The following is a 16,310-nucleotide window of genomic DNA, read 5'->3' on the forward strand; positions in this document are numbered from 1 at the left end:
TAACATTCCTGTCAACCCCTTATCAGTGCCCTACCTTATTACAGAGCAACTCAGACCTTAATGGTCACCCCCTTGCCCTTATAAATCTCAACGTTCACCCTACAAAGTCCCACCACAAGAGAGAAACACAAACAAACAGACGTTTATTTTGTGTCTGCATTGAAACGGCCGTACGCTGTATGGACCTGACAACCCAATTTCCCTGCACAAGACTACGGAGGAGACCGTATGGGTCGACAGCTCTGGAATAAATAACAGATTCTGAAAACCTCGGACCTGACACCTGCAACACGGAGAACAATCAAGACGAAGGTAAACCCCCCTAGCCTGACACCCACCGCTTCTAACCCCACTCGATCTGACGGTAAACCCTCTAAGCTGACACCCACCGCTTCTAACCCCAATCAATCTGACGGTAAACCCTCTGAGCTGACACCCACCACTTCTAACTCCACTCAATCTGACGGTAAACCCTCTGAGCTGACACCCACCGCTTCTAACTCCACTCGATGTGACGGTAAACCCTCTGAGCTGACACCCACCGCTTCTAACCCCGCTCGATCTGACGGTAAACCCCTTGAGCTGACACCCACCGCTTCTAACCCCTCTCGATCTGGCGGTAAACCCTCTGAGCTGACACCCACAGCTTCAACCCCGCTCGATCTGGCAGTAAACCCTCTGAGCTGACACCCACCCGGCGGTATGCGAATCGTCGCTGATCCCGCCCGCGAATGAGCGCTGGGAGGTGTAAACAGGCGGCGCTGCGCTTCCTGCTCGCCAGTCGCTGGCTCGTCTCTCGCTCGCTCCGGCTCCGGTAAGAAGCCCCCTGCTAAGGGGCGCTTGGGCGCGGTTCGATTCGCTTCGCCTCTCGCGTGCGTGAAGGCGCTCGGCGTAGCGGTTTCCCGGGCCGACCTCCACCCCTCCACCACCTCGGCCCGGGAACGGCGCCCCTTAGCCCGTGGGTGTTTCAGGAAAACGCCGGCTGCTGAAGTTGGTGAGTTGAGGGCCAAACTCCTCCCTGATTCAAACTTAAGTTTTGTATATATTACCTGAATTAATATAGTAAATAATTCCAATTAAAGTTAACAGTCGGTGTCGTATTTTGGTTTGACTTGATGTATATAACACGTTTGGCAATTTTTTAATACAGTAATTTCAAGGGCCTCTGCCCGAAACGGCGGCGATGTTCTTTCCGTGTATGTTCATGTTGTGTAGGTGTTGTGTAGGTGTGTGTGTGTAGGTGTTGTGTAGGTGTGTGTGTGTAGGTGTTGTGTAGGTGTTGTGTGTGTGTGTAGGTGTGTGTGTGTAGGTGTGTGTAGGTGTGTGTGTAGGTGTTTTGTGTGTGTGTGTTGTGTGTGTAGGTATTGTGTGTTGTTTAGGTGTTGTGTTGTGTGTGGTGTAGGTGTTGTGTGTAGGTGTTGTGTGTTGTGTGTGTAGGTGTTGTGTAGGTGTTGTATGTGTGTGTTGTGTAGGTGTTGTGTGTTGTGTAGGTGTTGTGTGTTTTGTGTAGGTTGTTGTGTGTGTGTTGTGTAGGTGTTGTGTGTGTGTTGTGTAGGTGTTGTGTGTGTGTTGTGTAGGTGTTTGTGTGTGTGTTGTGTAGGTGTTTGTGTGTGTGTTGTGTAGGTGTTTGTGTGTGTGTGTTGTGTAGGTGTTTTGTGTGTGTGTGTTGTGTAGGTGTTTGTGTGTGTGTGTTGTGTAGGTGTTTGTGTGTGTGTTGTGTAGGTGTTTGTGTGTGTGTTGTGTAGGTGTTTGTGTGTGTGTGTTGTGTAGGTGTTTGTGTGTGTGTGTTGTGTAGGTGTTTGTGTGTGTGTGTTGTGTAGGTGTTTGTGTGTGTGTTGTGTTGTGTGTGTGTTGTGTAGGTGTTGTGTGTTGTGTAGGTGTTGTGTGTGTGTTGTGTAGGTGGTGTGTGTGTGTTGTGTAGGTGGTGTGTGTGTTGTGTAGGTGTTGTGTGTGTGTTGTGTAGGTGGTGTGTGTGTGTTTTGTAGGTGTGGTGTGTGTGTGTGTTTTGTAGGTGTTGTGTGTGTGTTGTGTAGGTGTTGTGTGTGTGTTGTGTAGGTGTTGTGTGTAGGTGTTGTGTAGGTGTTGTGTGTAGGTGTTGTATGTGTGTTGTGTAGGTGTTGTATGTGTGTTGTGTAGGTGTTGTATGTGTGTTGTGTAGGTGTTGTATGTGTGTTGTGTGTGTGTTGTATGTGTGTTGTGTGTGTGTGTTGTATGTGTGTTGTGTGTGTGTTGTGTGTGTAGGTGTTGTGTGTGTTGTGTGTGTAGGTGTTGTGTGTGTTGTGTGTAGGTGTTGTGTGTGTTGTGTGTAGGTGTTGTGTGTGTTGTGTGTAGGTGTTGTGTGTGTGTTGTGTGTAGGTGTTGTGTGTGTTGTGTGTGTAGGTGTTGTGTGTGTAGGTGTTGTGTAGGTGTTGTGTAGGTGTTGTGTAGGTGTTGTGTGTGTAGGTGTTGTGTGTAGGTGTTGTGTGTGTAGGTGTTGTGTGTGTTGTGTAGGTGTTGTGTGTGTGTGTGTTGTGTAGGTGTTGTGTGTGTTGTGTAGGTGTTGTGTGTGTTGTGTAGGTGTTGTGTGTAGGTGTGTGTTGTGTAGGTGTTGTGTGTAGGTGTGTGTTGTGTAGGTGTGTGTTGTGTAGGTGTTGTGTGTGTGTGTTGTGTAGGTGTTGTGTGTGTGTTGTGTGTGTGTTGTGTAGGTGTTGTGTGTGTGTGTTGTGTAGGTGTTGTGTGTGTGTGTGTTGTGTAGGTGGTGTGTGTAGGTGTTGTGTGTGTAGGTGTTTCGATTTAAAGCTTTCGTGACTGCAAGGATTCATCTTCTTTGGTTCTTTCGGTAAAGTCACGTAGAATGAGAATAAAATAATAAATTGATAAAATAAAATAACACAATAATATTCTCACGACGTTTCGGCCACAACACAAGCGGCCTTCATCAGCGCTGTCCTACCAGACAGTCTCGTCCCTTCACCTGATGAAGGCCGCTTGTGTTGTGGCCGAAACGTCGTGAGAATATTATTGTGTTATTTTATTTTATCAATTTATTATTTTATTCTCATTCTACGTGACTTTACCGAAAGAACCAAAGAAGATGTGTAGGTGTTGTGTGTAGGTGTTGTGTAGGTGTGTGTGTGTAGGTGTTGTGTAGGTGTTGTGTAGAGGTGTGTATGTTTATGCTGTGTAGGTTCATGTTTATCATTTGAGGTCAGTATTATTGACGACCGTGTCAAGGTCTGAATTATTTCTACTTGTGCGCTACCGCAGGCTCGCAATGTTATGTCCGTAGACTTATCGCAAAAATCGCAACACGGCAGAAGTCGGCACGGCAAGTCTCTACAGCTTCCACTTGTGCACAGCAGCTTCACTGCCGCGGTCAATCCCTCAAGGCACCCCCCACAAATTGTCTGTACAGAGTCAACGCCGCTTGGGCTTTGCGTGCAGCGGCGGCCTTGGAGACGTGAGCACGCCTCAAGGTGCTGTCCACTGCCAGGTGGCGGATTTGTCAGAGGCAGTCCCTGGTGCCTGGACTCCCACGCTAGCGGCAGGGGGTCGGGTGGCTGGGGTGATGGCAGTTCCAGACTATAGGGGCAGCAGCACATGAGAACTGGTGAACTCCCCTTGGGTGACGATTGACTTGGGAAGGATGAGCGAGAGGAGGTGAGTAGAGTGAGATGAGAGAGGTAGGGGAGTGCGTGGAGGGGAGTAGAGTGAGATGAGAGGGGTAGGGGAGTGTGTGGAGGTGAGTAGAGTGAGATGAGAGGGGTAGGGGAGTGTGTGGAGGGGAGTAGAGTGAGATGAGAGGGGTAGGGGAGTGTGTGGAGGGGAGTAGAGTGAGATGAGAGGGGTAGGGGAGTGTGTGGAGGGGAGTAGAGTGAGATGAGAGGGGTAGGAGAGTGTGTGGAGGTGAGTAGAGTGAGATGAGAGGGATAGGGGAGTGCGTGGAGGGGAGTAGAGTGAGATGAGAGGGGTAGGGGAGTGTGTGGAGGGGAGTAGAGTGAGATGAGAGAGGTAGGGGAGTGTGTGGAGGTGAGTAGAGTGAGATGAGAGGGGTAGGAGAGTGTGTGGAGGGGAGTAGAGTGAGATGAGAGAGGTAGGGGAGTGTGTGGAGGTGAGTAGAGTGAGATGAGAGGGTAGGGGAGTGTGTGGAGGGGAGTAGAGTGAGATGAGAGGGGTAGGAGAGTGTGTGGAGGTGAGTGGAGTGAGATGAGAGAGGTAGGCAGGGCTGCGTCCAAGGAGGATCTTGAAGGCGGTGAGTGCGGATTGCAGTGGGAGTCGGTGGAGGGGTTGCAGTATGGGGGCCACGTGCTCTTGTTTACGGATGCAGGTGAGGGTGTTGTGGGATCACTGCCAAGGCCCCCAGGATGAGTTCCACCAGCCCTGCCCGTGGTTTGGGGATCAAACTGTCCCCTTCGGTTATTTCCACAGCTTAATTCGCCGCAAACGTGCACGCACATGGGCTACGTTAGCGGGTTGACGTAATGGCCAACTGCGAAGCGCTTTGGTGGTTTTCCCCCATGGTCGGTGATGGGGTCATAGGCACCACCACCACCACTCTTGCCCACAATCGGATGGGAAGGAAAATAACGCGAAATCGGGAACGACAATTTAGACGGCACAACACGAACACAGCGGAGAGTTATTTATTCCGCATGGGCAGTTGAACAGCACACAGTGCGCCGATACATTTGAAGTCTTTCATAAGTATATTAACATACACGGTGCTTATAAAATGTTTTAACATGGGGCTATCGTTTTAATGGAAAAAGATCTGATCCACTAACATGAAAACAAATGTAATGTTAATAGCTTCAAAAAGTCAACAGAGTCTCCACTTGTTCACCATCGTTGTCGACACGTGCCTGGAATCTTCTTCTCCAGGTGGTGTCCAGAGCCCGGAGGCAGCAGCACGTGTCACGTGGTGTTGTTAGAAATTCTCAGAAGTGGTAGAACATTTTTTTTAGCACCCTGTTGTACGATCCTGAAAAGAGTCGTCATCAGATGTGATGTGTCCACTGTTGCATGAAGGCCCCACCAAGTTGTTGCCATCTGCCACGGTCCTGCAACGTACGAACCCAGCAGCTGCACACGCCCCGACCTCCTCTTCCACCTCCACAGCCGGATGTCCTCAGTTGTTTCCCCCTTTTGATTTCCACTCCGTCGTGAGCCTTGACCACGGGCCACCGTTATAACGGTAACCACCTTGGAGCAACGAGTTTGGCTCGCGCGCACGCGCTGGGTTCACTGTCGCTACACGGGACCGCGAGATGGCGACGACCTGACGAGGCCTTCGCCCAGCAGTGGGTAGAGCTCGGCCGACGATGAGGAAGATGACCACTTGGCTCAGAGGGGCCAACAGAGACGTGACCTTATTGCGCATTTGAAAACGGACGGCACTTGGACTCTGACATGAAGTGTTGCTGGAGGGGAGGAACATTGTACCCGGGTGTGTGCAGCTTACGAGGCGCGGCATGGGTAGAGAAGGGCAGGGCAGCCTCACCTGAAACAGCTTCACCTGAAACAGCCGATTGGTTCAGGCTGTTTAACTCGTGACAAGTTCCTGAACAGAAAGCCAGAAAAGCAAACGGTGCTAACCCAGGGGTCGGCAAGCTGCGGCGTCTCTTCAAGGACCGCTTCGTGACGTCATTTATTAAGGACCACCGTCTCGTGTGCACCACACAGTGCGTATATTGTTTTTTTGACTGAATTCCCAAAAAAATGGCTCCTTGTTATTTTGGTGGATATCGCCCATGCTAACCCATCTAATTGATCTCGGTTTCACCAGGAAACGCAGACAGCCCACGAAGACAAAACACATCAACACGATCCAAGTGCGGTTCTCCGGGTTGAGTAGCGCGTTTTAGCATCTCTTCTCTCAAGCTTTTGCCACGCAGCGCCGAGGATGCCGGGTGGCAGTGGCACGTGGCCGAAACTCGGGAGATGAAACGTTCACAAGAACGCAGTCCGACCTGGAGAACCACAGTGGGATTACAATCTGCCGATACAGCTTTGCGTGTCTGAATGTAAACACACGGGCCTCGCTTGCAAGGGGTGATCTGGGGTGAATGACGACCGACACCGGAATTTAGTTTGAACCAGGTGTGGGAATCTACGGCTCTTGGATTTATTTAATGTGGCGTGCCACCACGTGAAGCGTACCGCTCTCGGATCGGCCTGCAAGCGATTTTGGTCGTTATCCGTCACTGCATCCGTGACTGCTTCGTTCCGATGATCAACCTGGCCTCGAAGGATTGCCGGGTGCGGTGTGTTATAATCAGCACTGGGGATACAAAGGTGGCCGAGCGTGGTGCTGTCCACACCCCCTCTCGTGTGCTGTGGCGAATTTAATACTTGCTCGCACTTGCCCCGGCGGTCTGTGACAGCTATGTGTGGGGGATTTTTGCCTTAATTGAACACAGTGTAAATGATTGCTTATGTGCACTGCACTCAGGCAGGTACATATAATTAAATTGCCCCCTGGCATACATTTCTCTCAGATTGTGACATGACCGGCTGGGCAGGCATGTGTGGTCTCTGGTGTGGAGTGTGAATGCACAATGGGGCGTGGTGGCGGCCGTAGTGGTTAAGAACACTGCACTACAAACCAGGACACCTTTGTTCGATTCCCTCTCATGGCCAACATTGGTGATATATATCTGAAATGGTCCTGGGCGTCCCTTACTTATAATTACTTGGTGTGGCGTTTAAACATCAGCACTGCGGAGACAAAGGTGGCCGGACATGGTGCTGACTACACAACATCCTCATTGGTGCCATGCCGGCCTTCATAGGGGCTCACCCCATCTGTCTATAAAACTACAGGGGGTGTGTTTATGTTTTATAGTGAGTAGAATAGTAGTTACTAGTTTGTTATAATGACTTGGGAGTGGTCGAGTAAGGAGGAGTGATAGTTGCGAGGCTACCATAAGTCAGAATTATGCCTTGAGGGATATGATTTATTGAATGGCTTTTGCGGTGTGTGGTAAAATCATGCGTTCTTGTTGTTGTTGTGGTTCAGTGTACGGCGGTCCCACCACCGAACCATTGGGGTTGGTACAATGCGCCGTCGACAACATCCTTGGTGGGCTCTCTCCTGCCTACCTCTTCCTTTCTCATCCGGTTCAACTCCCTTCCACCCACTCGTCACTCCAGCGTCCAAGGCTTTCTGTCAAAACCCCCAAGTCAGTGGGAGGCCGCTCATTCTCCTCTGTGGTCCCCATTGGCCGGAACGCTCTTCCCTCGGCCTTCTGCACTGTCGATTCCCAGCCCTGCTTTGCTCGTCTGCCAAAGACCGACAGCTCCAGCGACCAAGCAAGGCCTTCTGTCAATGCCGTCGGCCAACACTCACTCGATGGGTGGTCGCTCTTCCTCTTCTGCTGCTCTCGCATCCTGCCAGGACGCACATTCTCTTGCTGTGTCCACTTTCGCAACCCTCCCCATCTTCAAGTCCAGACTCAAGACCCCTCCCTCTTCTCTTCTGCTTGTGACTGATATCTCTGTGTGTGTGAAGTGTCTCCACATTCACACTTCTTGCATACCGTCATCTCTGGCCGATAGTATTCCTTTTTTTTTATATAGAGGCTTGTGTCGGAACTGCCACATCCTCCACGTCCACACACAATGCGTCCATATTGTGTCCCGGCGCCGGTTTGTTCGCCGTGTGATGAGGCGTGACCGGTTTCCGGAATCCATCTCATTCTGAATGCCGCATTTCCCAGCAGCAGCAGCAGCAACAGCAGCGCCGCTCCATTTCCTGCACAGGAAGTCATGTGGCAGGAACTTTAGCAGCGCATGGTTTATTTTATGTGTGTGTAGATTTGCCATTAGGTGTTTGCTATTGGGTGCCACGGTGGCGAGATGTTAACTACCTCACCTGGTATACAGGAGGTCGTGGGTTTGATCCCGACCCTGACGCCTGCTGTATATTTGGAATTTGCGTGTTCTCTTTCTCTCCCCGTGGTCGCGTGGATTTTCTCCAGGTCCTCCAGTTCTTCCCTCCACATTTAGAATCGCGCATTTAGAGTATTTAGCTGCAATAAACTTCCACACGATAAGCCACTTCTTTGAGCTATCATTTGTGGCCAGGTCGCTCCTAAAATAAAAAAAGAGCTTTTAAAAGCTCCATGGACCTTACACCTGAGCTCATCGACACGCGGCTACGTCCGCCGGTGTTACACCGTCGCCTCGCGAGCCCTCCGGCCGACTTGCCATTATCTGACCAACGTCGCCCCTCCACGCACCCGCTGGGAGGCCGCCACTGCCGCGCAACCGGAGACGATTCGCGCCAAGCCGAGACTTCTGCCGAACGTCGACGTCTCCCGCCCGCACGCTGCCCGCCATCACGGCACCCGCTGCCGACCGACGCGCTACGCCAGCACGCGTCAGCCAAGTCACGGCGGCGCCCGTCGTTCAACAAGGAAGCGATTGCTCGTAGGGCGTCCTACGGTGTCCGCCCGCTTCCCTTGATCTCTCGGCGTCGTGACTGGGCCCCGAGTCAACAGAGTTCCAAACCGGCCAAGACCTGCGTGCGGCGAGCCTGAGCGGGCTTGGCTTGCGTGACAACCCGGACCCTAGCCGTGGCGGCGGGCAGACGATGACGCACATCCTTGAAGACGGTGGCGAGCGCCACGCTGCGCCACAAACCTGAGCGACCAGAGTTCGATTCCCACTCGCAGCCAACAGCAGTGGCGATTTATCTGAACTGCCCCTGGGCCTACCCAGGTTGGCTCACCTGTAAATGAGTATCTGGTGCGCTGCTGGAGACAAAGGCGGCCGGACGTGGTGCTAGCCACACCATCCCCTCGTGTGCCACGCGGTCCTTCATAGGTTCTCGCTAGCAGCACTCGCCCCAACAGTTTGATAAGGCTGTAACAGGAGATCTTTTGTTGTTTGTGTGTGCTCGCCAAGTTTATGGTACTTGCCGCAACAGTCCGTATAAGCTCCACGGGGCTCTTTGTGTTTCTGTGCGTTCGCGTGTGACCGGGCATTCGGAATAACTCCGCGCTGACTTCATCACTGTCATGAGTAGCAAGTGCTTGTTGTTTGACACTGCTGTTGTGACCATACACCAGACACACAGCGTCACCGTCTCACGTCCCGTGCTCGCACGGCCCCACCCGCCGCCCTACCAGCGATCTAGCTATTGAGTGTGCAGGCGGTGCGACTGAACCGGAAGCCGTGGCAATCGCTACAAACTAAGTTTGTAAAACGTTCACCCGTAAGCCGGTGACCGATTTCGGAAACTGGTTACCATTTCCGACAGTCGCGAGCCGGTAAGCGATTCAAGTGGAGTTTTTTGTAACGAATGCACCGATTGGCTCGTGCAAGCGTACAAACTCGCCCTCGTTTCCCGCTGGCAAAAGAGCCTCCATTGGCGGGTACTCTGAAGGGTATTTGGTCTCTTCTTCCACACTGACCAGACATTTTTGAGTAAGTAGACCTACCCACCATTTATCCCACCACACGCGACCCGCTGACCGACCGTGGTGCAACCGTTTGTACCGCTGGGTGGACAGAGGCGGGGGGTTGGGGTGAGGGAGGGGGGGTTGGGGTGAGGGAGGGGGGGTTGGGGTGAGGGGGGAGGGTTCAAGAAACTCGTCCAGTTTTGAACTGCCGCGCCAGGAGATCGAACTGGCAGCCTCTGGATCGCAAGTCCAGTGCACGTTTGTGTATATATATGTGTGTGTGTATGTGTGTGTGTATGTGTGTATATGTATATGTGTGTGTGTATGTGGGGAGCGATAGTGTAGCGGTTAGCGTGCTGCGCTATGAATCTGGCGACCCGGGTTCAATTCCCACTCACGGCCACCACCAGTGACGATAATCTGAACCGGTCCCGGGCCTCCCCTAGGTCAACTCAGCCTCAAATGAGTACTTGGTGCGGTCTGTAGTAAACATCGCCACTCGGGAGACAAAGGCGGTCGGGCGTGGTGCTGGCCACTCACCTCCTCGTGTACCGTTCCGGTCTTCATAGGTGCTCGCTAACAGCACTTGCCCCTACAGTCTGTTAAGGCTATACGGGGGATCTTTGTACGTGTATATGTTTGCGTGTATATATGTGTGTGTATATGTGTGTGTGTGTATATATATGTGTGTGTATATGTGTGTGTGTATGTTTGTGTGTATATATGTATGTGTGTATATATATGTGTGTGTGTGGATAAATGTCATTAAACCGTCGTTCCCGTTATTTTCCTGGCGCTTACCACCCCTCCCACCCCCCCCACCCCGCCCCCGCCCCCCTCGCCGCCTCCACTGCCAGGCTCCGCCGCGGAAGGCACGCCACCCGACACGCCACCCAGCACGCCACCCGACACGCCACCCGACACGCCACCCGGCACGGCACCCGACACGCCACCCGACACGCCACCCGACACGCCACCCGACACGCCACCCGACACGCCACCCGACACGCCACCCGACACGCCACCCGACACGCCACCCGGCACGGCACCCGACACGCCACCCGACACGCCACCCGACACGCCACCCGACACGCCACCCGGCACGCCACCCGACACGCCACCCGACACGCCACCCGACACGCCACCCGGCATGGCCGAGCCGCTGGCGAGCAGCGAGGAGAACTGCCGGCGCATCGCGCGCATCGAGAGCTGCTTCGGAGCGGCGGGACGGCCGCTGATGGCGCCGGGCCGGGTGCTCGTGGGCGAGGGGACGCTCACCAAGCTGTGCCGCAAGGGCCCCAAGCCGCGGCAGTTCTTCCTGTTCGACGACATGGTGGTGTACGGCGCCGCCGTGCTGGGGAACCGGCGCTACGCCAACCAGCGCGTGCTGGCGCTGGAAGCCGTCACCATCTGCACCCTGCCGGACGAGGGCGAGCTGAGCAACGGCTGGCTCATGCAGACGCCCGCCAAGTCGTTCAAAGGTGAGCGGCGGCGGGTGAGGGTGAGGAGGGGGCGGGGGGGGTGTCACGGTGAGGTGGGGGTTAAGGGGGGTGATGGTCAGATTGGGGGTGAGTGGGTGGGTGAGTGTAGGTGAGGGGGTTAGGATGAGAGGGTAAAAGGGTGAGATCGGTGAGGGTGGTAAGGGTGAGAGAGAGTGAGAGTAAGATTCATGGAGAGTGATATTTAGTATTGAGGGTGGCATAAGTTGAGGGTTTGTGAGGGTCGAGAACCTGAACGTGAGGGTGAGTGAGCGAGTGAGGGTGAGACTGAGAGAGTGACGGTGAGCGAGGGTGAGGTGTGGGCGAGTGTGAATAAGGCGGAGAGATAGCGGTGAGAGACTTGGAGACGACAGATTAGCGGTAGAGGCAGTGTGTGATGCACCCGCAGTGTCACGCGGCGTCCTAACGCCTGCACACACCTCGCACGCCGCGTTCACGGTGCGGCCTTCTGAAAAATACAGCGAGAGAACCGCTCACGCACCGCCACGCGTCGTCCCGCACCGTCACGTGTCGTCACGCGTCGTCACGCACCGCCACGCGTCGTCACGTGTCGTCACGTGTCGTCACGCGTCGCCACGCGTCGTCACGTGTCGTCACGCACCGTCCCTGCACCGTCCCGCACCGTCCCGGTCTTCACCGCACCGTCGTTCCGCAGTGTTTGCCGCGACGGAGTCGGAGCGCGCCGAGTGGATCGGCCACATCGAGCGGTGCGTGCGCGAGCTGCGAGCCAAGCGCGGCCTGCCTCCCCTGCCGGCGCCGTGCAATTCGCCGGGCCCCGGCGGCGCCGGCGCCTCCTCCGCGGCGGCCGCGTCTCCCGCCGACGGCTTGGAGCCGGCGGCGTGGTGGGTGCCCGACTCGTCGGCTTCGGCGTGCATGCGGTGCCAGCGCTCGCGCTTCAACGCCCTCAACCGGCGGCACCACTGCCGCAAGTGCGGCATCGTGGTGTGCGGCGCCTGCTCCGACCGGCGCTTCCTGCTGCCCGGCCAGTCGTCGCGCCCGCTGCGCGTCTGCATCGACTGCTTCGACTCCCTCGCCGCCGCCGCCGCCGCCGCCGCCGTGACGGCGCCGGCCGGGCCGCTCTCCTCCTCCTCCTCCGACGACCTGGTGGGCAGGGTTGCCAAGGTGACGGTGGCAAATGGCAACCGGGGATCGTCCGGCGCCGCGGAGGAAGCCCGGCCGGCGGTGTCGCGAGGTCGCCGCGGCGACAGCTCGAGGACCTCCAACGGAACGCAGGACTCCGACGAGGACGATGACGACGATGACGACGGTGGTGACGGCGGTGACGGCGGTCGAGGGGGTGGCAGCGGTGAGGATTGGGCAGATAGAAGTCCCATTGGCAATCACACTGGGTTCTACTCATGAGGCTGTAGGTGAGAGGCTATTGGGGTGAGGGTGTAGTGGTGCGACTGTTGGAGTGTGACTGTAGGCGAGTGAGACTGTGGGTGTGTGAGACTGTGGGTGTGTGAGACTGTGGGTGTGTGAGGTTTCGGGTGAGTGAGGCTGTAGGCGAGGTGAGGCTGTAGGCGAGGTGAGGCTGTATTCAACAGGGTTGTACTGAACAGGGCTTCAAGCAAGTAGGGCTGTAGCCTTATTACTTCCGACCCTGGCTATGTGAAACTTTCCGCTATAATCGTTGCTCTCTATACGATGCTGTGTGTACTCTAAATCAACCCACGTGGCTTAGCACTCCCCAGCATGACTGTACACCTCGTATGCATTGTGCTTGTCTTTAGCTTGTGATGATGATGATGAAGAATAATAATTGACTGTTGCACTTCTGTACTGAATTAGACAGAGTCTGTGCTACCGGCTACTGTGTGAAACCTCTGTACACTCTTGCAGCTATGCAGTGCCATTGGCAACTAATCACTACAACCAAAGTTAACGCTGTCCAAACGACTAACCCTTTGCCTCCGTTCGAAGTGCAGTCGTCCAGCGTGAGCGTTTCGTGGTGTGTCACCCGGAGTAACGCCCCAAACCTGGATGGGCGGCGCTTGGATGGGTGACCCTGCCACCGTGCGTACTTAGCAGGTTGGCAGAAGGGGGGGGGCCTTGCGGGGGCTGTGTTGTGGGCAGCAGAGGGCGGTGAAGCATCATCCGTTGTTGGTACTCCACTCTGCCCACGTCAACAACCCTCCCCACCGCTCCCCACCACCTCCACAAACCCATGAAGAGTGGCCACGTGACCCCCACGACCCCGCACGGCGATCGTGGGGGAGGCCTTCGTCCAGCAGACGGTCAACGAGAGAGCTGTGGCGGTGTGCGTGATGCTCCATGCGAGTGTGCAGCAAAGTGGCAGTGCGCGTGCGTAGGTGCACGTGCGTGCGTGCGTAGGTAGGTGCGCGTGTTGAACTTTCTGTTTTAGCACCGCCCGTATGCAGCCATGCTAATCAGAGGCGCGGGGATGATGCCGGTTTGTTGAGTGTGCAGCAATGCCGGCGGTCGTCTTTGTGTGTGGGTGGTTTTGTTTATTTGTGTGTCGCTTAATTAAAAGCGGTGTCGTCTGAATCGGGAGCCGGGCGGTCCGTGGATGTAAAGCGCCGCCCCCTCGTGGCTCGGAAACGTCGGCGTTTTTTCGCGAGAGGACAACGCGGCTCAAAACGCAACGGCTCCTTTACCTTGTAGCCACGCACGGTACCGGAAGTCTCAAGCCTCCGCTGATGAGAACAACAACAACAAAAAGCGTTTTCGAGTCGCGCGTAGTAATGCCGCGACGGATTGGAGACTGCACGGGGAGGCCGGCCTGGTGGACTCGGAAGTCCGGAGGTGCCGAGCCAGCACGGCCGAGCTCCTGGCTTCAGTGGGACTCGAGGTTTCAGCCGCCCGCCGTTGATTGAACCGATGGCGTTGGCTGTGCCAAAAGAAACCAACCGTGGCCACCTTAGGTCGTGCAGCTACGAGGTAAGGGAGCCGGCCACGTCCTTTTGCGTTGCGTCTCCCTTGAGGCGGCACGCGATGCCGAACTACTACTGATCGAGCACACTGACTTGGCACTCGCAGGGGCAGTGGTGTAGCGGTGGTTGTAGCGTGGGTGCTGACGCAAGGAGTTAAATGGGGCCACCCCCACCGGGTCCAATTTCCTCCCCCTCCTTAGCCTGGGCCGCTGTGCAGTTGCACCGCCTGTGCACTCGATAGCCACGCCACTGCCCGTCGTCCAGCGTGTGCGCACGTAACCCTGTAGAATGTTTGCCCTGTGGAATGTACTCGTTCACTAACTGTTAATTGATGCTAATAATAATATGATATACTGCTTTACGTTAAACGGTCTGTATTGGCATGTTTTGGTGTTGGCACTGAAGCATGTGGCTGAATGTATATATTATATCTTTTTTAAAACACACACACACACTTGTCCCAGTACTGTAATGGGCGGGGGGGGGGGCGCGCTGTCCACCGGCGTCTCCGCGGCTTGGCCTGGTGTAGCGGTGATGAATACCCTTTGGGCTTGCTCTCCGAGCGCGCGTCCTACGGTCTAGTTGTCGTATTACTGTCAGTGTCGTGACCGTCGCCCCCGTTGTCCAAGTGAAATAAAAGGGCACCTGCTGCGAGCCGTCGTTGACGTGGATAGTTTTGAGAGGTAGGTGTGTGTGTGCGTGAGTGTTTAACTTTTTTAACGCCGGACGTTTCCGACCGTGTTAATCGGCGATGCGGGGGAAGACGTTCCAGGGACATTTGGACGTCTTCACCGCTGGGGCAAAGGTGGTGCAGCCCAGATTTAAAAAAAAAAAACTTTTAAAATAAATTTTACCAGGTAAGGCCATCGGAGCTATGTAGCTGTTTTTCAGAAGCGACCTGGCCACAAATGATAGCTCAACGAAGTGGCTTATCACGTGGACATTTACAGCAGCCAAATACTCTAAACGCGTGGTGATGTTGATTCTAAATGTGGAGGGGAAAAACTGGAGGACCCGGAGAAAAATCCACGCGACCACAGGGGGGGAGAGAGAGGGAGGGAGACGTGATGCCCAACTCGGGAGCTGGACATTCGGGGCCATAATTGACCCAGCCAGTGGCGTGGTGCTGGTGGCACGGGCGCCGGTGCACCGTATGAAATGTTCCTCCGCCACCACCGTCCGATTTTCCCTCCCCCCTCTTTGTAACCCTGCCCCTGGGCCCCCTCTGTGGCCTTTGTGCTCCGGTGGAGTTGCACCGCCTGCACACTTGAAGGAAGGCTGCACAACTGGACCCAGCTGTTACCCACAGCTGCAGTCACCGAGACCCGAAAGCCTATCGAATAATCTAAATAGTCTGTTGGCATTCTACTGCTGGATGAAAGCCTCCGTGGCTCGACACGGGTTCAGCACGGAGGGCCGTGCGGGCTGGTGAGGTTTGGTGGAGGGGTCGCTCGCCTCGGATCTTTCGCCACGGCCTGGAATTGAACCCTGACGTCGGGGTTCGGAGCGCAGTACGTGAGCCATTGCACCACCGCTCCACTCGACTTGCGAACTCGCCGCAGCGCATCGACTGTGCATCATCATCAGCTACAAACTCACCACTACATAAGCTGCCAGCATCGACTGTTCATCATCATCAGCTGCCAACTCGCAGTGCATCAACTGCGAGCATATAATGTTTATCAGCAGCAGCAGCAGCGGCAGCTGTTATCTTCACTTCTTCAAACGAGAGCCCCGTTATCACCGCAAGTTTTCGTTTTGCGACGAAACGCGAGCCCGGGACGAATCGCCGATCGACGAGGAGGGGGGAGGGAGGGAGGAACAGAATCTTCGCGAAAGGTCACATTCGGCGCGGACGGGACCCTAATAAGAGAGGCAAAAAAATAATCGGCAACGATTCAAGCAATGGGCCTTCTTCACAGCAGAGGCGCCAGAGAGATTGAGAGTGCGCTTCGGATACCGTGGCGCCCGGAGAGAAAGGGAACGTGACAAATGTTTGCTAGATGAAGAGTCCGAAATTGGCTTTCGGACATCCCTGCACTATACACTATTATCCACTACCACTATACACGGCACTATACACTACACCACTATACACTGCACTATACACTACTATACACGACCACTATACACCACTATACACTACACCAGGGGTGTCCAAAGTTTTTTTAGTGAGGGCCAAATACAGAAATATAAACAAAAGGCCGGGCCACACACTAGAGGTGACATATTGACACGTGAATACTGTGTGTATTTCTAACTCACCTATAATGTGAAGAACATTGCACTCAGTGGGAGCAGTGATGTCCTTTGGATTGAAGGATGGCTGACATGTCAGGAGAAAGTTTGGTGGTTGAGACACGAAGGACTTCACAGAGATGGCTATCAGTCATTCTGGTTCTCAGTCTGCTTTTGTTCTGATTTAACAGAAAATGTTTGTTCACATATGTATGTTGAGCCGAACAGGCTCATCATTCTTTTTGCGTGGCGTCTCATCAGAGGAAACTTGGCATTATCCAAACTCTGATAGAAGT

General features: G+C 54.6%; 1 protein-coding gene across 2 annotated transcripts; it reads left to right on the forward strand.

The window, feature by feature from the left end:
* Positions 1-435: 435 nt before the first annotated feature.
* PLEKHF2 (pleckstrin homology and FYVE domain containing 2) lies at positions 436-14,430 on the forward strand. Of its 2 annotated transcripts, none has more exons than XM_032957768.2 (3): positions 436-994; positions 10,241-10,864; positions 11,538-14,430. In XM_032957768.2, the coding sequence occupies exons 2-3, from the start codon at positions 10,534-10,536 to the stop codon at positions 12,242-12,244; spliced, it is 1,038 nt and encodes a 345-aa protein (XP_032813659.2). In that variant the 5' UTR covers positions 436-994; positions 10,241-10,533; the 3' UTR covers positions 12,245-14,430. The 2 variants fall into 2 exon arrangements, with proteins under 2 accessions (XP_032813659.2, XP_075924336.1); XM_076068221.1 differs by having other exon boundaries at positions 436-814.
* Positions 14,431-16,310: the final 1,880 nt, after the last annotated feature.

This window comes from Petromyzon marinus, chromosome 20, assembly GCF_048934315.1.
Source record: "Petromyzon marinus isolate PM22_M1 ecotype Great Lakes invasive population chromosome 20, UKy_Petmar_22M1.pri1.0, whole genome shotgun sequence".
Taxonomy (NCBI): domain Eukaryota; kingdom Metazoa; phylum Chordata; class Hyperoartia; order Petromyzontiformes; family Petromyzontidae; genus Petromyzon; species Petromyzon marinus.

Bases quoted from the DNA above. Each gene is read 5' to 3' on its own strand.
- PLEKHF2 (XM_032957768.2), top strand. From the start codon at position 10,534: ATGGCCGAGCCGCTGGCGAGCAGCGAGGAGAACTGCCGGCGCATCGCG. The intron at 10,865-11,537 runs GTGAGCGGCGGC...GTCGTTCCGCAG, and splicing joins GCCCGCCAAGTCGTTCAAAG to TGTTTGCCGCGACGGAGTCG.